The sequence below is a fragment of the Oncorhynchus clarkii genome, chromosome 17 (genome assembly GCF_045791955.1).
Source record: "Oncorhynchus clarkii lewisi isolate Uvic-CL-2024 chromosome 17, UVic_Ocla_1.0, whole genome shotgun sequence".
NCBI classification, from domain to species: Eukaryota; Metazoa; Chordata; class Actinopteri; order Salmoniformes; family Salmonidae; genus Oncorhynchus; species Oncorhynchus clarkii.
Window position 1 is genome coordinate 22,547,866 of NC_092163.1, and position 27,965 is coordinate 22,575,830.

General features: G+C 41.6%; 1 protein-coding gene across 2 annotated transcripts; it reads right to left on the reverse strand.

Annotated features, from left to right (window-relative positions):
- Positions 1-166: 166 nt before the first annotated feature.
- On the reverse strand, positions 167-27,959 carry LOC139370541 (spastin-like). Of its 2 annotated transcripts, XM_071110100.1 has the most exons (17): positions 27,440-27,959; positions 23,407-23,490; positions 21,428-21,511; positions 17,183-17,266; positions 15,217-15,407; positions 14,760-14,899; positions 14,377-14,470; positions 10,691-10,765; positions 9,985-10,056; positions 9,669-9,744; positions 9,112-9,203; positions 7,211-7,290; positions 5,363-5,405; positions 5,171-5,250; positions 3,018-3,088; positions 2,876-2,916; positions 167-743 (listed from the first exon to the last, which is right to left on the reverse strand). In XM_071110100.1, the coding sequence occupies exons 1-17, from the start codon at positions 27,795-27,797 to the stop codon at positions 618-620; spliced, it is 1,791 nt and encodes a 596-aa protein (XP_070966201.1). In that variant the 5' UTR covers positions 27,798-27,959; the 3' UTR covers positions 167-617. The 2 variants fall into 2 exon arrangements, with proteins under 2 accessions (XP_070966201.1, XP_070966203.1); XM_071110102.1 differs by lacking the exon at positions 17,183-17,266 and having other exon boundaries at positions 387-743.
- Between the last annotated feature and the right edge of the window lie 6 nt (positions 27,960-27,965).

A 27,965-nucleotide genomic window follows, 5' to 3' on the forward strand; every position in this document is an offset into this window, starting at 1 on the left:
AGTGACGCTCCCCATCCAACATGACAGAGCTTGAGAGGATCTGCAGAGAAGAATTGGAGAAACTAACCCAAATACAGGTGTGCCAAGCTTGTAGCGTCATACCAAAGAAGACACGAGGCTGTAATCGCTGCCAAAGGTGCTTCAACAAAGGGTCTGAATACTTATGTAAATGTTATATTTTTACTTTATTTTTTATAAATTAGCAAACATTTCTAAAAACATGTTTTACTTTATCATCATGGGGTATTGTGTTTAGATTGACGAGGGAACAATAAAATTAAAAAGCTGTAACGCAACAAAAGGTGGAAAAAGTCAAGGGGTCTGAATACTTTCCGAATGCATTGTATATGTGCCTTATCTCAAGGTACCGTTTTTATGAATCATTTCAAATTGAAGGACATTTATATGTATTTATTTATAAAATCACTGACTATAATAGTTTGGAAGACAACAGCCGTATCATAACACACAATAAATAGTTTATTCGAACAGTCCTATGACCTTAGAGTTAAAAACAATAATGAAAAAAAGAATCTCTGTTTAAAACACTTTTCAATCCACTGCCTCAATGAAGGTTCAGGGTTAGGACAGAGGCTACATGTGTGTCCCCTCTTGTCTCATGCACCCGTGGTGTCCCCATAGTCCTTGTTCCAGCGCACATACAGGTCCAGCGTCTGTGGTCCGACACTCTTTTTGATCTTCTTCAGTGACTCCACAAAATCAGAGAACCTGATATTCCTCACCTGCACAAAGGCACAGAACAATACAGTGACGAAGAGGGCAACAACAGCAGGGTGGTTCATTCATTCACAGCAAACAGAGGAAAACAGACAAACTGTGAGGGAACACCTGTCCAATGAGAAGCGTTCGTTTTCTGTAGAAAAAAGTTTTGCAACCATTAAGAAAAAAAAAAAAAAAAATCACCTTTATTTTACCAGGCTGTCAATTAAGAACAAACTCTTATTTACAATGATGGCCTGGCAAGAGGCAAAAGGCCTCCTGTGGGGGAGGGGGCGGGGATAAAAAAAACCCCAGTAAGATGGACAACACAAATGGAAGATACTAGGTTGGGACGATTTATAAAAACTGGCAGGGTTTATTAAATGTATATATTTTAACTTTGTGAATGCTGCATGTTGTGAATGCTAAAAAATAATTGAGCTTGCCTGTTGCAATGGAACCAAGAGGTCCTGCATTTGCTACAAATGTCTAAAAAAAAAGTTTTTTTGCTTTGTCATTATGAGGCATTGTGCGTAGATTGAGGGGAAAAAACGATAGAATCCATTTTAGAATAAGGCTGTAACATAAAATGTGAATGAATTGTATATAAGAATGCAGTTCATGGAGTACAGCTCAGCTTCAACACCATAGTGCCCTACAAGTATATCAATTTTATTTATATTTTTTATTTAACTAGGCAAGTCAGTTAACCTCTCTGGGCACGGAACCCGGTAGCGGGCTGAAATTCCACAACATACGGTGATCGCTACATAAAAGTCATATTAAACATTCATGAAAATACAAGTGTCTCACATGTATCGAAAGCCTAGAATCTTGCTAATCCAACTGCATTGTCAGATTTAAAAAAGGATTTACTGTGAAATAATACGATGCGATTATCTGAGCATAGAGCCCCATAAAAACCAACTATTTAAACCAGCACAGGCGTAACATAATCACAAACTGCATTAAAATAAATTGTTTACCTTTGACGATCTTCATCTGTTTGTGTAACAATGAGCATTGGAATTGCAATGAATGATCTTTTGTTTGATAAAATCCGTTTTTATAGCCTAGCACGATGTCTGAGTGTTCCCCTGGCTATCCGTTTTTATAGCCTAACACGATATCTGAGTGTTCCCCTGGCTATCTGTTTAAAAAAAAATATTTACACTTCTCCTTATGATACTTCAGTATATTTTAGAAATTACATTTATGTTTGATACGTAAGTGCTGTTTATTTAAATCCGAAAAGTTTAAAAATGTAATTAAAGTAGTATTTTACTGGGTGACTTTCACTTGAGTCATTTTCTATTATGTTATCTTTACTTTTACTCAAGTATGACAACCGGGTACTTTTTTCACCATTGAGTGCGCACTGAGTGCTAATGCGCAGGTGTTATCGGCTCTGTAAAACAGATAACAGCAACCACGAAACGGCATATGCGAACCGTTAGCAGTTACGTTTAAAACAACGGTCGGCCATCTTAGACGCTGTCTCCAGTTCAAATTGTATCCTGATGTTGACAGCAGATGAGTTATATTCAAAATATAGCTAACTTAGCAAGCTAACATACATTTATAGAAAACAAGTTATAATTAACTGGCTAGCTAGCTAGCTAGCTAACTAACTACTGTTAGCAGTGTTTTCAATGGTGGCAAGCACAGCTAGCGAACCAGCTAGCAAACAATGGAACAAAAGTATAATTTCAGATTCGAAAACTAGTCCAACAGGCTCTGCATTTCAGGAATCACAATCGTAAGTACCCCTGGTGCATTGATCAATTATTTAGCCATTTACAGTGCCTTGCGAAAGTATTCGGCCCCCTTGAACTTTGCGACCTTTTGCCACATTTCAGGCTTCAAAAATAAAGATATAAAACTGTATTTTTTTGTGAAGAATCAACAACAAGTGGGACTCTTTGTGCTGGAGTAGAGAGATGCCGTTTTGTTTTTACAAGTGTGCGTCTGCCTGCCCGTGTTTCATAGCGTATCATGCTACAAAACAGGTCGCAGAAGGAGACAATGCTCGCAAATGGGTTTTGAATTTTGGAATATTGATGGCAGTTTGGATACAAGTGGTTGATTGGTCGAAGTGTTTTTTTTTATTTATTCAGCCTTAGTGTGATGTATACAGTGAATAGTGTAAACGTACCTCGTTTGCGGCCATGTTCCTGACTTGTTCTGGACGCAACTCTGAGAATTGAAAGAGATTGCATTAGGAGACAATTAGACACGTTTTTAAAGAGACCAATTGCTGTATCGATTCAAAGGTTTGAATGAATTGGGCTGCTTACCTCGGATGGGACCGAGGGACGCATCTTTGGCCAGCGAGGTCAGGTCACTGCCAGAGTAGCCTTCTGTCATTCTGCAAGGATTACACATACACCAAGTATTTCCATTATACCACAATATCTTTATCTACATCTCTTAGATCTCTATACAGACAGTTCCAAAATTATTGTCATCATTGATAAAGATGAGCAAAAACAACTAAAATTAATACACATACTGAGCTATATTGTAGGCTCCAGTTGTTATTTATTTATATTATTTTATACTAATACAATTGCTTAGATAAATAGATTTTGTGTAACAAGTAATATTCACATATATTATTTAAGACCGGTATCAAAATGATTGGCAACCCTAACTATTAATTCTAATCTGCATTTACATTCTACTTTTTTAAATTAATCACATTTGAAGGAACTATATTCTGGGTTCCTGTTTCACTGGGGTATAACAAGGAGGTAACACGCATGTAAAATTTGTCATCCATCACCATGGGAAAATTCAAACAAAAAAGCGACAAATGGTAGTTGAACATCATAAAATCAGGCAATGGGTACAAAAGAATAGCAAAAAAAAAAAACGTTTAGGGTATCAATTAAGACGTTTCAAACCACTGGAACAGCAGTAAACTTGCCTGGTATTGGACAAAAGTGTATCTTGTCCCCACACACAGTAAGGAAGATAGTTCGGGAGGCAAAGAATATTCAAGGGCCAAAGTTGGAAAATTACAGAACTTAGTCACATCTTAGGGTCACCAAGTCTCTAAATCTACAATTAGACGCCACCTCCATGCCAATAGGCTCTTTGGAAGGGTTGCCAGAAAGAATAGCCTTTATTGAGAGCAACCAAATAATATAAACTCCTGGAGTTTGCTAAAGGGCATTGGCACTGGGATTGGAAACAGTTGCTATGGTGCCGGCAATATGCATTGCGATTGTCACTATTCTACATGTATTGCGATTCAATACTGTGACTTTATTGCGATTCCAAGGTCCAAACATATTGCTCACAACATGTCTGCTGCAGAGTGACATGAGAGTGGCATGAGAAAACACATTTTGATCAGTCATAGAAATAAGTGATGAAAACAAATTGGCTCCCTATTTAAAAAGAAGATGGAGAACAAGCTGTGAAGGAAAAATACTGGACTTTTGGTGCAGTTACAGCCAACTAGCACAAACATGTTGCGATATTGTCAAAAAGAATATCCTGATAAGTAACTATCAACCCCCCCCATCAATAATACCTATGGTAAAATATGGTGGGGGATCTTGGGATGTTATGGGCCTGTTGTACTTCCACTGGTCCTGGGTTCCTTGTTAAGGTCAACGGCATCATGAACTGTAGCAACTACCAGGACATTTTTTAAAATCTGGTTGCCAATGCCAGGAGGCTGAAACTTCACTATAAGTGGATATTCCACCAAGACTATAACCCCAAGCAATAACCTCAAGCACACATCAGAATCCACAATGAAATGGTTAATTGACCAGAAAAATACATTTTGCAATGGCCATCTCAGTCTCCGAACTGAGAACCCCATTGAAAACCTGTGGTTTGAATTGAAGGGGACAGTCCATAAGCGCAGACCAAAGGATATCAAGGATCTGGAAAGATTCTGTATGTGTTCTCCAATCTCGTAAAACATTTGAGAAAAAGGCTCAGTACAATTATCCTTGCAAGGGGAGGGTGCCAGAGTACTGAAAACAGAGGTGCCAATAATTGACACCTATCGTTTTTAGATTACTTGTTAAACAAACTCTCTTTCTCTGCGCAATTATATACAAGAATATAGTTTTGCTCATCTTCATCAAGGTTTCCAATCATTTTAGACGTGACTGTATATATATCTCAATGCCTATCACGATCTCTTTATCTGTATGTGATTCTGAAAGCATAAAGAGATAGCAAACATTTAAAATATACCATTATGTCTCTTCTTCTTTATATATCTATTGGTATCTCTTTATTTATCCATCATTTTGAAAGGATTACAGAGAACAAAACATTCTATATTATAAAGATAGATGGATATCATGATCTATTGCTATATCTTTAGCTCTATCAACTACCTATTGTACAAAGTTAATTCAAACCATGGTAAAGGATATCTAAAAGTACATAACATATTAGGTATGTTTCCAAGTCAGTTTACCTGGAAAGCTGGGACAGTTCTTTCTGTGTGAGAGGATTCCCGTGCTTCCCTAAAAGGTTCTTGACCAGTTTTAGCCGGGTCTATACACAACACACAATTGTATACATTTTTGCAGGGAAATTGCATGAGGAATATGATTTGTTTACTGTATGGCTACAACTGTAAATGGAAATAATAGGTTTCTTAACATACGTCTTCTGTTGGTAAAGCCACGTACACCCGTTTTGCAAATCGCCTGTGAATAGAAACAGTTTGAGAATGTGATACCATTGGGTAAGCCTTGAAGGACAATTCCACCACTTTATAACCAGTTATTATGCTGCTAGGATACACTGAGTGTACAAAACATTAGGAACATCTGCTCTTTCCATGACATAGACTGCCCAGGTGAAAGCTTTGATCCCTTATTGATGTCACTTGTTAAATCCACGTAAATCAGTGTAGATGAAGGGGAGGAGACAGATTAAAGGAGGATTTTTAAGCCTCGAGACAATTGAGACATGGATTGTGTATGTGTGCCATTCAGAGGATGAATGGGGAAGACAAAATATGTAAGTGCCTTTGAATGGAGTATGTTAGTAAGTGGTTTGACTGTGTCAAGAACTGCAACACTGCTGAGTTTTTCACACTCAACAGTTTCCTGTGTGTATTAAGAATGGTCCACCATCCAAAGGACATTAAGTCAACTTGACACAACTGTGGGACGCATTGGAGTCAACATGGGCCAGCATCCCTGTGGAACGCTTTCAACACCTTGTAGAGTCCATGCCCCGATGAATTCAGGCTGTTCTGAGGGCAAAAGGGTGTGTAACTTAGACCAAAGGATGTTTTGTACACTCAGTGTATATGAACTACTGTACAATTTGATACACAATGTCGCTTTATAGATTTTGTTAGTCATACTGCACGATTCCTAGTTGGTCATTTTTTAAGCTTCTGCATTGCTCTCGTCTACAGTATACTCAAATCACATTTTATTTGTCAAATGTACCGAAATCAACAGGTGTAAACCTAACCGTGAAATGCTTACTTACAAGCCAAGCCCTAAACCAACAATGCAGATTTTTTTCAAAAGTAAGAAAATATGAAAAGGTATGAAGGTAAACAATTCCCAAGGTGCATTTCACCTCCCATGATGCAATGCTCTTCCCAGTCTGCTGTTAGCTTAGCTGGCTAGCAATCCTAGATGAAGCTTATGTCATAAGCCTTTTGGCTCGCATGAATATCATCCTGAATATAGGTTAATGTCATTGTCACCAATCAACTGCATTACACTCAAAAATTATTCACATTTAGATGCTAACGAATGCTAACCATAAGTTACCGTATCTGATGGTTAGCTAGCATACTAGCTAACCCAACTTCAACATCGTAAATAGTGATTCCAACAATAACAGTCAAGTTTAATCTTAGCAACCGTCTTAAACAAATGTCCAACCAACAGGCCTGTTAGAACAACATGACAGTATGACAGTAAGTTGAGATCCAGAGTGAGTTCCTAAAAATATATACTATATAAAAATGTATTGGCCGCCAGTTGCCCATTTCTGTATTAGACAAAGATAACCAGAGCAACATATAGCAGGGAGTTCCAATAAGACCAGGAAACTACAGACATGTTATATAGATAGCTGAAAATAACTGTTCATCATTTATTTTATTAGTCATCTGAAGGATCCTGCTAGAAAACATCAGAGAAGCAATTTCCAGTTTTGCTCATCACTAAACAGTCAATAGCCATGAAATCATAAAAGTACACTAAAACTGTGTGTATGACATCACTAAATACTTCATAATAACAAACCAAATGTTAAATGTGGCGAAGTTGCCCTTTAACAGTGCTACCTTGTGGCAGAGAGGCCTCACTCAAAAGTAAACCTGGGTTGTGTTCATTAGGCATACAAAAACTTATGAAACAGGTAGGGAGGTACTACCTAAACAATTTGCATGTCTTCCATTGCAATAGCCTGTGTCCTACTGAATACAACCCTGGCTTATTAAAACAAACTGGACATCCCCAGCCACACTGGCCTACAGTACCTAAGAACAGCCTCGTCCAGCTCCTGAGGCCTGTTGGTGGCTCCCATCACCAACACCCGTTCATCCCCACCAGATTGCACCTAAACACACACCCAAATAAATATTATTGGCAGCTACACAGTTGCCTATGGAAAGTATTCAGACCTCTTGACTTTATCCACATTTTGTTACGTTACAGCCTTATTCTAAAATGGATTAAATAGTTTTATCCCCAATACCCCAGAATGACAACAACAACAAAAAATGAAATAAAATGAAATATCACTATCAAGTATTCAGACCATATACTCAGTACTTTGTTGAAGCACCTTTGGCAGCGATTTCAGCATCAAGTCTTCGTGGGTATGATGCTACAAGCTTAGCACACCTGTACTTGGGGAGTTTCTCCCATTCTTCTCTGCAGATCCTCTCAAGCTCTGTCAGGATGGATGGGGAGCGTCTCTGCACAGCTATTTTCTGGTCTATCCAGAGATGTTCGATTGGGTTCATGGCTCTGGCTGGGGCACTCAAGGACATTCAGAGACTTGTCCTAAAGTCACTCCTGCGTTGTCTAGGCTGTGTGCCTATGGTCATTGTCCTGTTAGAAGGTGAACCTTCGCCCCAGGTCCTGAGTGCTCTGGAGCAGGATTTCATCAAGGATCTCTCTGTACTTTGCTCCATTCATCTTTGCCTCGATCCTGACTAGTCTCCCGGTACCTGCCGCTGAAAAACATCCCCACAGCCGGATGCTGCCACCCCCATGCTTCACCGTAGGGATGGTGCCATGTTTCCTCCAGACATTCAGGCCAAAGAGTTCAATATTGGTTTCATCAGACTAAAGCATCTTGTTCCTCATGGTCTCAGAGTCTTTAGGTGCCTTTTGGCAAACGCCAAGCGGGCTGTCATGTGCATTTTACAGAGGAGTGGCTTCTGTCTGGCCACACTACCATAAAGGCCTGATTGGTGGAGTGCTGCAGAGATGGCTGTCCTTCTGATTGTTCTCCCATCTCCCCAGAGGAACTCTAGACCTCTCTAGTGACCTCTCTGACCAAGGCCCTTCTCCCCCAAATTCTCAGTTTGGCCGGGGCGGCCAGCTCTAGGAAGAGCTGGCCGCCCGGTGGTTCCAAACTTCTTCCATTTAAGAATGATGGAGGCCACTGTGTTCGTGGGGACCTTCAATGCTGCAGAAATGTTTTGGTACCCTTCCCCAGAGCTGTGCCTCAACACAATCCTGTCTCGGAGCATTAACAAACAATTCCTTTGACCTCATGGCCTGCTTTTTTTCTCTGACATGCACTAACAACTGTGGGACCTTATATAGACAGTTGTGTGCCTTTCCAAATCATGTCCAATCAATTGAATTTACCACAGGTGGACTCTAACTGACTAGGTTTCCCCCTTTCCCTTTATCAAGTTATAGAAACATCTCAAGGATGATCAAGGAAAACAGGATGCACCTGAGCTCAATTTCGAGTCTCATAGCAAAGGGTTCGAATACCTCTGTAAATAAGGTATTGTGTGTAGATTGCTGAGGAATGTGTTTTATTTATTCTAAAATGGTTTAAGGCTGAAACGTAACAAAATGTGGAAAAAGTCAAGGGGTCTGAATACTTTCCGAAGACACGGCATCTCTTGGACAGATTTAATGTGGAAGAGGCCATATTTATGCAGGATATGGACAAGACAAAAAAAAATCTAAGTTCATTGGGCGCATACACAGTTTAGCAGATGTTATAGCGAGTGCAGCGAAATGCTTAAACAGACATGACCGGATGCAGGATGTGGCCATAACAGACAGAAATCCTCCAGGGACAAACATTGCACACACGCTCATAAACAAAGCTAAAAACAAGTGACAAAAATGAACACTGGAACATGGACGCGTGCATGCGCAGAAACACACACACGGGACACCTCCTTACCCCATCAAATTCAATCAAGAACTCTGTCTTCAGTCGTCTGCTGGCATCATGCTCTCCCTCTCTCCTTTCACAGAGTAGACTGTCGATCTCATCTGTGTGGGGGTAAGTAACAGTAGTCACAATCTGAACGGAAGGGTTCCATTATCCTCGTTTTTATATATATATATATATATATATATATATATATATATATATATATTTTTTTTACCTTTATTTAACTAGGCAAGTCAGTTAAGAACAAATTCGTATTTTCAATGACAGCCTAGGAACAGTGGGTTAACTGCCTGTTCAGGGGCAGAACGACAGATTTGTACCTTGTCAGCTCGGGGGTTTGAACTTGCAACCTTCCAACGCTCTAACCACTAGGCTACCCTGCCGCCCCAGTATTCTATGCATAGTCGTACTCTCCGTTACCATCAGTTATTAAATAGCAAAGTCTTGCCAATATCTGTGCTTATTATTAGATTCCTGGTAATGAAACATCATTATCATTACGTGCTTTCTTGAGCAGTTCATTGCAGTTATGTATTCTTCTATCTAACTAAGTCAAACGTTACCTATGAAGATGATCGAGGGTTGCAGTTCTCTGGCGACGGCAAACAGAGCTCGCACCAGCTTCTCTCCCTCCCCCACCTACAGGGAAAGACCAAAAGAATAGCGAGTGAACTCTGAATAGTGAGTTTACTCTTTTTCTACAAGGGTCTACTTGAAATGACTGATATGTTGTTTTTTTTTCCTACTAAAAAAACTCAGTTGAATGCACTGACTAAGTTGAATTGGATAAGAGCATCTGCGAAGTAACTAACGTGCAAAGACATGTAAAATGTAACAAATTAAAGTGTAAAGAGATCTTTACGCTAATAATGTACTCACATATTTCGAGGTCAAGCTGGCTGCACTTATGTTGAAGAATGTGGCGTTGGACTCCATGGCCACTGCTTTAGCCTATCAGTTTAAAAAAACGAGCTAAAATGTAAAATGCAGAACATTATACTTATTTTTAAATATTTGGAAATATATGCTCTATAATCCTTAAATTCATTTGTTTTCGTCGGTTCACTTTGTTTTAAATTTGATAACAGCGTATCCATATTCCTGCTGTATAGAATCACCTTTTGTTTTAATGCAGGTCAGACACATTTTGGGAGATGCTAAAACTACATTCATGATGGATAAGGCAATTTTGTATGAAAGAAAAACACAATATCAATTCCCTGGGATTTTGCCTATCAGTCATAGTACTCAATAGTCACTGTCAAAGTACCACCATGTAAAATAAATAAATAGGTACTTACACATTTAGGCCAATTCTACTCTTGGACAAAGCATCTTGCAGTTAGAGGATTTCAAAACCAGCTAACCCAGTGAAAGGACTCGATCCACTGTCTATATTCTAAGTATTATATTAGTCTTGTATTATAAAGATTTTGCAAATGTATCATTTTGTGCGTTTTCTATGACAATGGTTAAGCTATTTCATGGTCACTCGTGGTCTTTGTGAGCCCAACCAAGACCCACTCTACTAATCATTTCTCATTGGGTCTCTTGCCAATACCAAATGTTACTGCACCACACTCACCAGCATCGTCTTTCCGTTGCCAGGAGGACCGAAGAGCAGAAGGCCTCGTGCTGGAGCCCTCAAGCCTGTAAACAACTTGAAAAAGCAACATCTACTCAGCACTTGTTTCATAATTCTGAAGTTCAAAATTACAGAGCAATACATAGCCTATCGGAATCAATAAATTACTGATTTAACATTTACTATATTTGGTATTTTATTAGGATCCCCAATAGCTGTTGCAAAAGCAGAAGCTACTCTTCCTGGGGTCCACACAAACATGAAACATAATACAGAATGACATAATACAGAACATCAATAGACAAAACAGCTCAAGGAGAGAACTACATACATTTTGAAACCAGATTTGCTGTTTATTTGACCAATAAATGATGGAAGTTCCATGCAATAAAGGGCTCTATATAATACTGTACACGTTCTTGAATTTGTTCTGGATTTGGGGAAAAGACCCCTGGTGGCATAAATGTGTGTGTCAGAGCTGTGTGTACATTGACTATGGAAAATATTTGGGATTTTCAACACATTAAATGTTTCTTATAAAAAGAAGAAGTGATGCAGTCAGTCTCTCCTCAACTCTTAGCCAAGAGAGACTGGCATGTATGGTATTTATATCAGCCCTCTGATTACAATGAAGAGCAGAAGGTGCCGCACACATGCTGTGTTTAATGCCAAGACGCATGAAAGCTGTGATTGGAAATCAGGGTTATTCCACCAAATATTGGTGGACTTAAAACTATAGTATTGTGTTGTTTAAAAATGAATATTAACTTATTTTCTTTGCATTATTCAAGGTCTGTCAACACTGCATCTTTTTTGTTATTTTGACCAGTTGTAATTTTCTGCAAATAAATGCTCTAAATTACAATATTTTTATTTGGAATTTGGGAGAAATGTTGTCAGTAGTTTATAGAATAAAACAAAACATTTAATTTACCCAAACACATAAATAGTCAATTTTGCAGTGGTCTCTTAATTTTTTCCAGAGCTGTATATAGCTCTGAATCTACGATATGGCAGAGGTTGAAAAGCCATAACACATACGTTTTTTCAACAGGTTATGACCAATAATATCAAAGGCTGCACTGAAATCTAACAGTACAGCTCCCACAATCTTCTTATTCTCAATTTCTTTCAACCAATCGTCATTTGTGTCAGTGCAGTACATGTTGAGTGCCCTTCTCTATAAGCATGCTGAAAGTCTGTTGTTAATTTGTTTACAGAGAAATACATACAGTGTAAAGTGGGTAAAACAGTACGTAAACATTACTAAAATGACCAGTGTTCAATGACTATGTACATACAGTAGGACAGCAGTCACTAAGGAGCAGAGCAGAGTACTAGGTGGTAGAACTAGCCGAGTACTAGCCGGCTAGAACAGTGGCTAAGGTTCAGAGCAGGGTACTGGGCAGAAGCCAGCTAGTGGTGACTGTTTAACAGTCTGATGGCCTGGAGATAGAAGCTGTTTTTCAGTCTCTCTGCCCCAGCTTTGATACACCTGTACGGTCTCCGGCTTTCTAGATGGTAGTGAGGTAAACAGGCTGTGGCTCGGGTGGCTGAGGTCCTTGATCTTTTTGGCCTTTCTGTGACACCAGGTGCTGTAGATGTCCTGGAGGCCAGGCAGCAGGGCCCCGGTGATGCATTGGGCTCATCGCACCACCCTCTGGAGAGCCCAGTGGATAGTGCAATTGCCGTACCAGGCAGTGATACAGCCCGACAAGATGCTCTCAATGGTCCATCTCTAGAAGTTTGTGAGGACCCTAGGGGCCAAGAAGAATTAGCGCTGTTGCGCATTCTTCACCACGCCGTCTGTGTGAAGGGACCATTTCAGGTTGTCAGTGATGCTGCATACTGACTCTTTCCACTGCGACCCCATCAATATTTCCTGGCACCACTCTGCCAGGGCTCTCACCTCATCGTTGTTGGTGATCAGGCATACCACTGTTGTCGTAACATGACTGAACATGGTGTTAATCGCCCGCGAATCGTTTAAGAATGGCTCGCGACATGGTCTATGAATGTAAAATACGGCCTCGCCAAAGGAGGTGCATCCAGCTGCAGCGCCAATGTGCAATAGATGAAAAAACGTAGCACCAGTAATATGATCACAACGTTTGTAGTAATGGTGCAACCAAAAGCTTTTTTCTCAATGGCACATGGAAACAGTGGTACAGCGAAGCCTAACCATTACAACAATTATTAGCTGCCTGATTATTTTTTTAGGTGCACCGGTGCGCCAAAATAAAGAAAATCCCAGTTGAACAGCAAAATAGGCTCTCCTATAAAGCTTGAACACATTTACTCGTATCCACGCCCCCTCCCCCTTATTCATTATGATTGAAAAGGCGAAACCGATCCTAGATCAGCACTCATACTCTGAGACGCTTCGTGTTGACGAGGACAAGGCTGGAGATCACTCTGTCATGCTGATTGAGTTCGAATAACAGACTGGAAGCTTCAAAAAGGAGGGTGGTGCTTGGAATCATTGTTCTTCCTCTGTCAACCATGGTTACCTGCAAGGAAACATGTGTCATCATCATTGCGTCACAGGCAAGGATATTGCTGCCAGTAAGGTTGCACCTAAATCAATCATTTATCGGATCATCAAGAACTTCAAGAAGAGCGGTGCAATTGTTGTGAAGAAGGCTTCAGGGTGCCCAAGAAAGTCCAGCAAGCGACCGTCTCCTAAAATTGATTCAGCTGTAGGATCGCGGCACCACCAGTACAGAGCTTGCTCAGGAATGACAGCAGGCAGGTGTGAGTGCATCTGCACGCACAGTGAGGCGAAGACTTTTGGAGGATGGCCTGGTGTCAAGAAGGGCAGCAAAGAAGCCACTTCTCTCCAGGAAAAACATCAGGGACAAACTGATATTCTGCTAAATGTACAGGGATTGGACTGATGAGGACTGGGGTAAAGTCACTTTCTCTGATGAATCCCCTTTCCGATTGTTTGGGGCATCTGGAAAAAAGCTTGTCCGGAGAAGACAATTTGAGCACTATCATCAGTCCTGTGTCATGCCAACAGTAAAGCATCCTGAGACCATTCATGTGTGGGGTTGCTTCTCAGCCAAAAGAACCTAAGAACACAGCCATGAATAAAGATGGTACCAATACATCATCTGAGAGCAACTTCTCCCAACCATCCAGGAACAGTTTGGTGACAAACAATGCCTTTTCCAGCATGATGGAGCACCTTGCCATAAGGCATAGGTGATAACTAAGTGGCTTGGGGAACAAAACATTGATATTTTGGGTCCATGGCCAGAAAACTCCCCAGACCTTAATCCCATTGAGAAATTGTGGTCAATTCGGGTGGACAAACAAAAACCCACAAATTCTGACAAACTCAAAGCAATGATTATGCAAGAATGGGCTGCCATCAGTCAGGATGTGGCCCAGAGGTTAATTGACAGCATGCCAGGGCAGATTGCAGAGGTCTTGAAAAAGAAGGGTCAACAATGCTAATATTGACTCTTTGCATGAACTTCATGTAATTGTCAATAAAGGCCTTTGACACTTATGAAATGCTTGTAATTATACTTCAGTATTCCATAGTAACATCTGACAAAAATATCTAAACACACTGAAGCAGCAAACCTTGTGGAAATGAATATGTGTCATTCTCAAAACTTTTGGCCATGACTGTACACTCCATGGTCCAGTGAGTTGCTGTTCCTCTCTAATCTCACCTCTGGTCTTAGTGCAGGCAGGATGACTATTTCCTGTAGGGCCTGCTTAGCCAGCTCCTGGCCAGCAACGTCCTCAAACCTCACAGATGAGCCACTGGAACACACACACACACACACGAGACTGGTCTGAATGCTGATTCCCATACAGAAATATAGACATACTCAACTCTGCTTGGGTTGTGTTAATTCAACAGCAAAGACAAACTGAAACAGGCAGGCTGGATCAAAACATTCTAAAAAAGTGTTACATCTTTGCGCCCTACTGAACATCACCCACATCAAGCAGTCAACGTCTATTGCGTTCCAAACTGAGGCACCTTGCAAAGCACATGCTTTATGTCCAGTCAATAATACACAAGACACTCCAAATCATTGTCTCTCACCTGTCTATGATCTCGCTGAGGATGAGGTTGGCAAGCTTGCTGTCCACATTCTTCAAGTTCTTCATATCCCTCTTCTTCAGTGGGGACATGGACGTGGGAGTGGTGGTGGGTTTACAGTTTTGCCGGTTGCCCGTTTTACTCTATAACAAAAATAACCATAACTTCAGATTTGGTTACGATTTTCAACAAGCTAATCTCTTGTGATGATGATTGGAAATTCTCCTCTTTTCTTAGGTTTGTCAATTTTGTCTTCCTTTCAATAAAAATGGATATAAACTGGAGATGTTCTTTTAGTATCATGTTCTTCTTTATAGTCCATGGCTATAGTGCTAGTCTAGAATCAGTTATTCAATTTAGATCATAATGAATAAGATTACATGGAGAGGGAGGAACTGATCCTAGATCAGCATTCCTACTCGATGTGGAGTTAGTTGAGGAAAGACGATCTGGGTATCACCTTGTTTCTGTTGGACTGGGGGACCAGTCTGTGCTGTGTGTGACTGCTGGAGGGCCCAATGAAGCTGGGGGAGCGCTGGAGGCCCCCGTGGCCTGTCGGCAAGGTTTTTTTTGGCGTATGCTTTGGTCGTGGGAGGGAGTGACTGGAGTGAGTAGTCAGGGAGTCCCTCTTTTTGGGTACGGCTCCACTTACTGCCAAGAGCAAGGAGACTGTTAGAACCATCAAGATATATTAGCGATTTATTTATCAGTATGGTAGGTTAGGACATTTAATTAAGCTATGCGTGAGCTAATGTCCCATCAATGGAGGCCTGATTTAGTCTAAGACTGCGTGAAAGACGAAATAAGAAGAAATAAGAAAAAACAGGAAAAGTCAGGAAAAGTAGGATATTGGTTTGGAGGTAGATCAATTTCAATGATGTAAACTCAGCATAAAAAGAAATGTCCTCTCACGGTCAACTGCGTTTATTTTCAGCAATCTTAACATGTGTAAATATTTGTATTAACATAAGATTCAACAACTGAGACATAAATTGAACAAGTTGCACAGACATGTGACTAACAGAAATGGAATAATGTGTCCCTGAACAAAGGGGGGATCAAAATCAAAAGTAACAGTCAGTATCTGGTGTGGCTACCATCTGCATTAAGAACTGCAGTGCATCTCCTCCTCATGGACTGAACCAGATTTGCCAGTTTGTGCTGTGAGATGTTACCCAACTCTTCCACCAAGGCACCTGCAAGTTCCCAGACATTTCTGGGGGGGAATGGCCCTAGCCCTCACCCTCCGATCCAACAGGTCCCAGACGTTCTCAATGGGATTAAGATCCGGGCTCTTCGTTTGCCATGGCAGAACACTGACATTCCTGTCTTGCAGGAAATCACGCACAGAACGAGCAGTACGGCTGGTGGCATTGTCATGCTGGAGGGTCATGACAGGATGAGCCTGCAGGAAGGGTACCACATGAGGGAGGAGGATGTCTTCCCTGTAACGCACAGCGTTGAGATTGCCTGCAATGACAACAAGCTCAGTCCGATGATGCTGTGACACACCGCCCCAGACCATGAAGGACCAAATCGATCCCGCTCCAGAGTACAGGCCTGGGTGTGATGCTCATTCCTTCGACGATAAACGCAAATCCGACCATCACCCCTGGTGAGACTCGTCAGTGAAGAGCACTTTTTGCCAGTCCTGTCTGGTCCAGCGGGTTTGTGCCCATAGGCAACGTTATTGCCGGTGATGTCTGGTGAGGACCTGCCTCTCTCAGCCTATTGCGGACAGTCTGAGCACTGATGGATGGATTGTGTGTTCCTGGTGTAACTCAGGCAGTTGTTTTTGCCATCTTGTACCTGTCCCGCAGGTGTGATGTTCGGATGTACCGATCCTGTGCAGGTGTTGATACACATGGTCTGCCACTGCGAGGACGATCAGCTGTCCGTCCTGTCTCCCTGTAGCGCTGTCTTAGGCGTCTCACAGTATGGACATTGCAATTTATTGCCCAGGCCACATCTGCAGTCCTCATGCCTCCTTGCAGCATGCCTAAGGCACGTTCACGCAGAAGAGCTGGGACCCTGGGCATCTTTCTTTTGGTGCTTTTCCAAAGTCTGTAGAAAGGCCTCTTTAGTGTCCTAAGTTTTCATAACTGTGTCCTTAATTGCCTACCGTCTGTAAGCTATTAGTGTCTTAATGACCATTCCACAGGTGCGTGTTCATTAGTTGTTTATGGTTCAATGAAAAAGCATGGGAAAGTGTTTAAACCCTTTACAATGAAGATATTTAGATTTTTATGGATTATCTTTGAAAGACAGGGTCTTGAAAAAGGGCCATCTCTTTTTTTGCTGAGTTCATGAAGAGAATAAAGGCAGAAAAACTGGAAATCCTGAATAATCAGGAACAATGACACCCTTGAAAACACTCATAAAAAACCAGTCATGACACCTGAAAGCAGATTCCCGGTAGCACCCACCTGAGTGTAGATAACCGTTATGGTATGACTGGTTTGAGCTCTCTGCATAGATGTCTCTCTGAGCTGGCCCTGAACGCAGCTTTTCTACACAACAGGAATGACAATAACAAAAACCAAATGAAATTGGGAAAGGGAATAGGAGAATCGGAGAAGGGAGGGAAAGGGAGAAGAAAAGGAAATTATATTTGAAATAAACAAATAAAATACGCCAAGATTCTTTGAATGGGGGACGAACAGCAATGTTTTGGGATGGTGCCTAAGTTAAGTTGTCATGCCACATCCAAGAATGAGGCATATGGGGTAGGGCTGAGAGGATTGTCAACATTTCAGTGTCGAGGCAGCAAAGCCAAACATAACAGCCATTTCCAACCAGGACGAATCAAACAACAAGAGTATGGTCGTGTTCATTAGGAAAATGTTTTAAATGTTCTGCAACGCAAAAGGAAAATTAGCATTTCTTATTGGACAAGTCTAGGTTTGTTATGTTAGGTTTTGTGCCGAATGAACATGATTCAGGATAATGTTGTAGCCAGCTGTGGAATGACGAGAAGCTTCTGAAACAGCTTTGGGGGACCGCTGAGTGGATTTTTACCATAGTTTACAAATTCTATAACTTAAAGAATTAAAACATGTTTTGGGGTGTCCATTACAGGTTTAATAAAAAGGCACTGGAGTATTTAGGGCCTAATCCCTTTTGGTGCATAAAGTACATTGGAGTTTGGAAGTCATGTGATGTCAATACAAAAAGTATGTATGTATGTGAATTTACACTGTGTACAAAACATTAGGAACACCTTCTTAATATTGAGTTGCATCCCCTTTTGCCCTCAGAACAGCCTGAACTCGTCAGGGCATGGACTACAAGGTGTAAAAAGCATACCGCAGGGATTCTGGCCCATGTTGACTCCAATGCTTCCCACAGCTGTGTCAAGTTGGTTGGATGTCCCCTGGTTGGTGGACAATTCTTTTCGCCCCCTTTTTCTCCCCAATTTTGTGGCATCCAATTGGTAGTTACAGTCTTGTCTCATTACCACAACTCCCGTACGGACTCGGGAGAGGCGAAGGTCGAGAGCCGTGCATCCTCCGAAACACAACCCAACCAAGCCGCACTAATTCTTGACACAATGCCCACTGAACCCGGAAGCCAGCCGCACCAATGTATCGGAGGAAACACTGTACACCTGGCAACTGTGTCAGCGTGCACTGCATCTGGCCCGCCACAGGAGTCGCTAGTGCGCGATGGGACAAGCACATCCCTGCCGGCCAAACCCTCCCCTAACCCGGACGACGCTGAGCCAATTGTTTCGCCGCCCCATGGGTCTCCTGGTTGTGGCCGGCTGCGACAGAGCCCGAGGCACAGCCTTAGACCACTGCGCCACTCGGGAGGCCCTGGTGGACCATTCTCAATGCACACGGGAAACTGTTGAGCGTGGAAAACACTGCAGCGTGGCAGTTCTTGACACACTTACACCAGTGCGCCTGGCCCCTATTACCATACCGTGTTCAAAGACACTTAAATATTTTGTCTTGCCCTTTCACCCTCTGAAGGGCACACATAGACAATCCATGTTTCTCTGAAAAGAATCCTTCTTTAACCTGTCTTCTCCCTTCATCTAAATTGACTGAAGTAGATTTAAGAGATGACATCAATAGGGGATCATAGCATTCACTGGATTCCCCTGGTCAGTCTATGTCATGGAAATGTTTTGTACACTCAGTGTATACAGGCTTTACATGTTTTTTCTCCAAGAGATACAAAGCTATGGAGCGATTTCAATGCCAACAGCAATTGTATTTGAATTCCATAATTTTTTTTTTGTATTTGGATATTTAATTTCACTTAAATCATTTTGAATTTGTAATCAACAAATTGAATGAATAATTTCATTTGGCTTTAAAATTATATTTCAATTTAATTGAATATTCAATATTTATGCATTCAGTTTCAATGTGGTAAATATTGCATTCATTGTCTTGTGTACAGAGTTAAACTATAATTTCAAGTTGATCAAAGTTTCATATATTCAACGTCTCAGATGCATTCAGATTCAAAAATAATATTTAGCCCTCTAAATTCTGATTCAAAACCAGGGACAGCATCATGGTACTTTGCCAGCCAGGAATGGTACAGGAGAACAGACAGAATCAAACACTCTCTGTGGTAAATAGAAGCTTCTGGTGGTTTCTAAAGCCAATGTGGCATGTTAGGCTCCTGAGTGGCGCAGTGGTCTAAGGCACTGCATCTCACTGCAAGAGTCGTCACTGTTTTCCCTGGTTCGAATCCAGGCTGCATCACATCAGGCAGTGATTGGGAGTCCCATAGAGCGGCGCACAATTGGCCCAGCGTTGTCCAGGGTTTGGACGGAGTAATTGTAACTGTCATTGTAAATAAGAATTTGTTCTTAACTGACTTGCCTAGTTAAATAAAAGGTCAAATAAATGTTTATTTTCTTCCTATGAATTTTGCTCTAGCTTTTGGGCTGTAAGATATTTTCTTCTGGATGTCATTTTGGAGTCAATTGAATTGTAAATAATAATAGAATATGTTTCTAAACATATCTATATTAATGTGGATGCTCCCGTGAATAATGATGAGCGAGAAAGTTAGAGGCATAAATATCGTACCGCCCCCAATAATGCTAACCTCACATGTTATTGTAATGGTGAGAGGTTATCATGCCTTAGGGGTATGATATTTGTGCCTCTAACTTTCTCACTCATCAATATTCATGATTCATTCAGGATTATCTGTAATCATGGTAGCATCCTTATTAATGTAGAAGTGTGATGTGACAACGGTGGTGGGCCTGATCACCAACAACGAGACAGCTTTTAGGGAGGAGGTCAGAGACCTGGCAGTGTGGTGCTAGGACAACAACCTCTCCCTCAATGTGGGCAAAACAAAGACGTTTATCGTGGACTACAGAAAACAGAGGGTCAAACACGCCACCATTCACATCGACGAGGCTGTAGCGGAGCGGGTCGTGAGCTGCAAGTTTCTCAGTGTACACATCGCTAAGGACCTATCATGGTCCAAACACACCAACACAGTTGTGAAAAGGGCACGACAACACCTCTTCCCCATCAGGAGGCTGAAAAGATTTGTCATGGACCCTCAGATCCTCAAATAGAGGGCATCTTGATTGGCTGCATCGGCATCCGACGGCAAGGCGCAGAGAGGGTAGTACGTACAGCCCAGTACTTCACTGGGGTCAAACTCCCTGCCACCCAGGACCTCTATACCAGGCGGTGTCAAATGAAGGCCCTAAAAATTGTCAAAGACTCCAGCCACCCAAGTCATAGACTGTTCTCTCTGCTACCGCACAACAAGTGGTACCAGAACGCTAAATCTGGGACCAAAAGGCTCCTGAACAGCTTCTACACCCCAATGCCATAAGACTGCTAAATAGTTAAGCAAATAGCTACCCAGAATATCTTCATTGATCCTTTTTGCACTAACTATTTTTCACTCTATGCACACACACTGGACTCTAACCACACTACTTACACGACAACACACACACATAACACGTACACACACACACGCACACACACACGCTACAGTCTTATCTATCCTGTTGCCTAATCACTTTACCCCTACCTATATGTACATGCAGTATCTACTTCAATTTCCTCGTACCCCTGCACATCCACTTGGAACTGGTATCCCGTGGATATAGCCAAACTATCATTGCGTATTTATTCCCCATTGTACTATTTTCATTTTTTTGTATTCTGTATTCTGCATTGTTGGGAAGGGCCTGTAAGTAAGCATTTCAATGTTAGTCCACACCTGTTTACAAAGCAAGTGACAATTAAAATTTGATTTGATTTCAATATTGAATTTGAATATTCAATTAAATTGACATTTTAAAACTGAATGCACTATTCATTTATTTCAGTTTCAAATCCTGAAAATACAAGTTCAATTTATGAATTAAATTATTTAATTTGTGCATTACAAATTTATAAATATTACATTCAAATTCAATATCGTTATACAAATTCAAAATCATGGAATTCAAATACAATCTGTTGGCACTGAAATCAGTCCATATAAAGCTAACTCCATATAAAGCTATACTGTATCTAAGCTAGCATGAAAAGCAACAAATGTCACACAATCAAACATTGTCCTGCCACGCATTCAATATGAATGCAGCCGTTCAGAAGCTGCCATGCGGTATCAAGGTGCACAAGGAAGGCAAGATATTTAAAAAATGTGTCCAAATGTTTGATTCTCACCTAAAAGCTCCAGGCGATCCTTTGCCATGATCAGATTGGTGATCATCTTGGCCTGTAGACGTTTATCACGTTCATATTTCTCGCCTGGAAGAGAAGAGAGAATAAAAACAAATCTATTAGTAAAATAGCCGTTTTACACTCCTGTATATGTTTTTTTTGCTATAGCAGAGTTCTCCAACTCTGCTTAGAGCTACTGGGTATGCAGGTTTTTGTTCCAGGCCAGCAGCTACACACTAGGTGATTACAATAATCAGCTGAGCATAGTCCTCAATCAGGACCACGGTTAGCTGAACCATGTGTGTTAACGATAGGCTAAATTAAAACCCTGCATATCACTAGCTCTCCGGGACCAGAGATGGTAAGGAAATCTGCACTATACAGTCGTGGCCAAAAGTTTTGAGAATGACACAAATATTAATTTCCACAAATATTAATTTCCTGCTTCAGTGTCTTTAGATATTTTGGTCAGATGTTACTATGGAATACTGAAGTATAATTACAAGCATTTTATAAGTGTCAAAGGCTTTTATTGACAATTACATGAAGTTGATGCAAAGAGTCAATATTTGCAGATGCACTTTTTTTTAAAGACCTCTGCAATCCGCCCTGGCATGCTGTCAATTAACTTCTGAGCAGCCCATTATTGCATAATCAATGCTTGGAGTTTGTCAGAATTTGTGGGTTTTTGTTTGTCCACCCGCCTCTTGAGGATTGACCACAAGTTCTCAATGGGATTAAGATCTGGGGAGTTTCCTGGCCATGGACCCAAAATATCGATGTTTTGTTCCCCGAGCCACTTAGTTATCACTTTTGCCTTATGGCAAGGTGCTCCATCATGCTGGAAAAGGCATTGTTCGTCACCAAACTGTTCCTGGATGGTTGGGAGAAGTTGCTCTCGGAGGATGTGGTGGTACCATTATTTATTCATGGCTGTGTTCTTAGGCAAAATTGTGAGTGAGCCCACTCTCTTGGCTGAGAAGCAACCCCACACATGAATGGTCTCAGGATGCTTTACTGTTGGCATGACACAGGACTGATGATAGCGCTCACTTTGTCTTCTCCGGTCAAGCTTTTTTCCAGATGCCCCAAATAATCGGAAACGGTATTCATCAGAGAAAATGGCTTTACCCCAGTCCTCAGTAGTCCAATCCCTGTACCTTTTGCAGAATATCAGTCTGTCCCTGATGTTTTTCCTGGCGAGAAGTGGCTTCTTTGCTACCCTCCTTGACACCAGACCATCCTCCAAAAGTCTTCACCTCACTGTGCATGCAGATGCACTCACACCTGCCTGCTGCCATTTCTGAGCAAGCTCTGTGCTGGTGGTACCCCGATCCCGCATCTGAATCAACGTTAGGAGACGGTTCTGGCGCTTGCTGGACTTTCTTGGGCGCCCTGAAGCCTTCTTCCAACAATTGAACCGCTCTCCTTGAAGTTCTTGATGATCCGATAAATGGTTGATTTAGGTGCAATCTTACTGGCAGCAATATCCTTGCCTGTGAAGCCCTTTTTGTGCAAAGCAATGATGACGGCACATGCTTCCTTGCAGGTAACCATGGTTGACAGAGGAAGAACAATGATTCCAAGCACCACCCTCATTTTGAAGCTTCCAGCCTGTTATTCAAACTCAATCAGCATGACAGAGTGATCTCCAGCCTTGTCCTTGTCAACACTCACACCTGTGTTAACGAGAGAATCACTGACATGGCGTCAACTGGTCCTTTTGTGGCAGGGCTGAAATGCAGTGGACATTTCTTGGGGGGGGATTAAGTTCATTTGCATGGCAAAGAGGGACTTTACAATTAATTGCAATTCATCTGATCACTCTTCATAACATTCTGCAGTATATGCAAATTGCCATCATACAAACTGAGGCTGCAAACTTTGTGAAAATTAATATTTGTGTCATTCTCAAAACTGTTGGCCACGACTATAGGCCCTTGGAAATACTAAATACAGCAAAGTATGCACAGTCAACTCACCGTTTTCAGCTACCTCGATCGCGATGCCCCTCTCGAGCTCTGCGATTCCGCGTTTGTACCACTGGACTGCCTGTTCCTTGTGCACTAGTAACACACAAACCACAAGGTCGGGACAGTCAGACAGGCACAGAAAAAAAAGCATTTTGAGGTTAGAGTACATACAAAATCATTGCTCACAGTCAAATAAGAGCTGATGTAAAAGGATGAGATATTTAATAATTTTGCAGTAGGGTAAGCATCCTTTAGTCTACAATACATATTTTACATGCTTTAGGCCTACATGTTTTAGCCTACATATTTTACATGCATTAGGCCTACATATTTTACATGCATTAGGCCTACATGTTTTAGCCTACATATTTTACATGCATTAAGCCTACATGTTTTAGCCTACATATTGTACACGCTTTGTGTTGCCTAAAGGTATAGCATCTCAAGAGGCATTGGAAGAATAGCAAAAACAAACATTTGGCATGGCATGACAGACAGTTAATCATGACCTCAAACAAAAAGTACAGAGACTCATGGATCAAACCATAATGACGTGAACTATAATGTATCATTTCACATGACTGACCCAGACTCTTAAACCCCTCTGGCGTGGAGCAGTGTCAAGTCATAAGACTGATTTTCATAGTGGTGGGAATATACAGCATATCCTCTCCTTATGAGTGATTATGAGTATTATTGAGACCGGGGCTCCCTAGTCCCAAAGGCAGGCAGACAGGCCCTAAAATTCTATTGGGTTCAGCCGAGTTGTGGTCATTTGGCACTAAACTGAAAAACAGGGAGGAATTGTCGAATAAGAATCACTGATTTCAGTTCAGTTTTTCCGTTGCATGCCCTGAGGAACAAGACCCTGCTGTGGCATATGCGTTACTTCTATTAGGATCTTATCAATATGAAAACTGTCACTGTATCCTCTCTAGCCATTTACAAGACAATGATAGCTGCCACTCCGGCCCTCCATTTCAACATATAAATAAATAAGATGGACTTCACTTTCTATTCAAACCACCACTCATCTCTACAGGTTTATGTTATTTAGGGGCATGACATAGGCCAGAGCCTTTAATTGCAAATAAATAGACAGATGTGATATTGGCTTGGCCTTCATTGAAAAGGTCTTATGATAAGATATGAAAAAAAATCCAGATCTATTTCCATATATAAGCGAATGTCCAGCCATGATTAAAAAAAAAATTAAAAGTAGGGCATTTAGACCTAGACAGGAGGGACTGGGAATGCCCCATCTTTCAGTGAGACAACCCAACAAACCCAGATTTCAATAACACAGTTGTTTGTTTCAAAAGATGTGGGCCAACAGTGCGGCATACTGGGGGACTCATGTTCAAAGTGATGGCATTCTCCACACTCCCAGAGGGAGAGCTAAGCGTACAAAAGCCTCACAAAAGAGTCCAAGGCCCTCGTTGAATCAGGCCCTTTGTTCCGTGAGGCCAAAACCATTTTCTCTCCCCATGCCATCACAATGGTGCTCCACAGAGAAACTGGATGTCTGATATGGGAGGAGCCTGGTTGAAAAAGAGCACAAGAGGCTTCCTACACTACAATATATGCCTACTCGAAAAAACACTGAGTGGTAGAAATATACAATATACAGTCAACCCTTGAATGTATGAAATGGTTTGGGACTGGTGTGACTGTGTGCACTAGGCTAAACCTGAGCAGGTACAGTACAGTGGTAGAGTACAGTAAGCCCCTTGGCACATCCCTCCAGCCAGTTCAGTAGGTAAATTGAACATTGGCAGTGAAGATGTGGATGAAGCTGGAAGATTAGTCTGGTGTCAAGCATCTCTGCTTTACTCCAACTACTATGCTAAAACAGATGATCAGATGTCTGCCTTCAGCAAAGTAAGCGTTTGGCTTACCTATCTACTCAAGACGCTGCTGTGCAAAATAGCTTGGGGACGAGGTTAGCTTATAACAGACCTAGGAGTCTGGGAGAAACATAATCAATACATTTTGGGTGTGTGCATTGAAATCACGGGTCTAACTAACCAAATTCACCAACTTGATGAATGTATAGCCTAGGACTTTCAAAACATAGCAAGAGGCCCCACTGACTGTAGCCTGTTCCCCTATGTGCTCCGGCGCCTGTGTATTGAGTGGAAGCGTTTCTTAAACGCAAGCAAGCAGAATGAAACGGGGAGGGACCTACCTGAATTTGTCCAATAGAAACTTTTGCTTTAGTTGCAAAACCTTCCCTTTTCCAACTGTTTGGACTAAGGATTGCACCCCAGTTACAGTACATCGGAACATTGTAAACAGTCAAGGAGGAACTCAATTCATTCAGTTCGCCCATGCATGATGACATGGCCAACTCGGGAGAGGCGAGAGAATCGGATGGCATTTTCCACCCTGCTGACGATAACAATTAATGTCAGCTCACATCATCCCAGCACATGTCTATTGATCCCCTGGGATCACACAGATTGGAGCAAGGCACATGCAGATATGCAGTAGACCTCATGCTGTACTGTATATCCTACTGTGTGTGTGTGTGTGTGTGTGTGTGTGTGTGTGTGTGTGACAGTATATTGGGAATATAAACCATCCTGATTTCCAAAAGATGGTGGCACAAAGGAGGACCAAGCCTATTTATTTGCTGGTTTTAGCATATCCACATTCATTGGCACCTTAATTTATGCAGGCTAGCCCATCTTTGTTATTTTCCTTTTTTTAACAAACGGTAAAACATTCATTGGCACCTTAAATTATGCAGAGTTAGACTAGATCACCACGATCAAAAAATAAAGCAGCGAATAGTGGGCTGTGTCTACTGGTGGGTGTCCCTCGCACTTGTCGTGGAAATATTGGTTCAACAATATCGCTCAGATACTGGAACTTGTGAATTCAAATAGACTTTATTACAAAGTAACAAGCCGAGTTGGTCCATGGAGCAACTGCCGGACTCAGTCTCAGTCCACTCTTTTTATACAGTTTCATGCTTATACAAGTTTCATAGTCCCCCCACTTTATGCTAATAACCATATCACCTCGGCTTTACTCCACCATTGTTTCAAAATCTGTTATTTCCTCTATGCGGGGTTTCCCCTTCCTTGGATCAATTTTATTGGTGGCGGAGCCTATACATTATTTACCAAAAAATAATAAATACAGATTATTATAGGCAATTATAAGATTGCTACATGCCATTATCGGACTATAATATTACTAATGGCCATTATAGGATTAAGTACAGATAACTATAGACCATTATAGAATTATACCAACAAATACACTTAATCCCAGGATTACACATAGCGCGTTTGCTTATTCCCTTTAGTGCTATTCAGCCTTTTAACAAGAAACACATTCTCTTAACAGAAAACACCCATATATTCAGCCGCTAATATATTGCCCCCTTTCGCCCCTGGGCCTGCCACATGGCATGCCAGTCTGAGACCTAGGTTGAGTAGGCAGGCATATTCTCCAAGCCATATTGAACAGTCTGCATACGTCAACCGCCTCAACAGTAAGCTATTGTAGTAATAGTGTGGTGGTATAATGGACAGATATGTATCTGTAGTCCAATAAGCTAATATCGCTATGTGATTGCAGACAATGTCATTGACAGAACAACTGTTCTCTCTGTCTGCATGATGACATAAAAACTATGTGGCGGTTTCTACGGAAAGGCCCATAAATACACAAGATATCATAGGATCAACACTTCTGCACCACACCTTTTATCATGCAGAAAATCACAACTTGAACCAGTAAGTCAACTGACCTCTCTCTTTCTTTACTTCCTCGTTAGCATTTAGAATACAGCAATATTTTTACATGCTCCATTGCGTTGCTGTTTGGGTACAGAGCCTGAGTTTGAATCAATAGGCCTAGTTAAATGTAACCGGTTTTGTTTCAATTTGTATTGACAGTAGTATCTTTGTTTGCATTATCCACACATGGGTTTATAACAGTTGTTAACTTGACAACTGCTGTTAAACCCAGCTACACAACAGTCAGTGGTGCTGCTGCAAATAGCAGTCACACTACACTGAAAACATACCTTTGTCATCCTCGTCAATTCTCAGAGCCACTGAGATGTATTCGAATGCTTGTTTGTGGTGGTTTCGGATCTGCTCGCCGATGTCCTGCTCGCACACCTTGTTCGCATGCTCGTCTGCTGCCCGTTGTTTGGGTCTCGCAGCCATAGCACGAGACATCCGCTCGCACAGCCAGGCGAAGAGTTCGCCAAAATGCAATACGAGGACACGGAGCACTGCAAACAACGCCAGCAGTGGGTATGAGAAGTAATACAAATTTCGTTTATGTAGTGACACCTGGTCGCAGGTGGCCCCTCCGTCGGGCGGGGACCCTGCAGGGCCTCGCTTCTTTCTGCTGCCTCTTCCTCCCGGAGAACTCATTCACCCGATGGCTCGCTATCGTATCCATAACATAACGGTCTTGCCTTTTGCTTGGGTTGCCTCTCAACCTTTGCAGCGTCTACAGTTGCCACATATTCTCCGACATGGTGGTCCAAATGTTGATAAAATTGGACGGGGCGGTTACCAAACGAACAAAAGGGTAAGAGA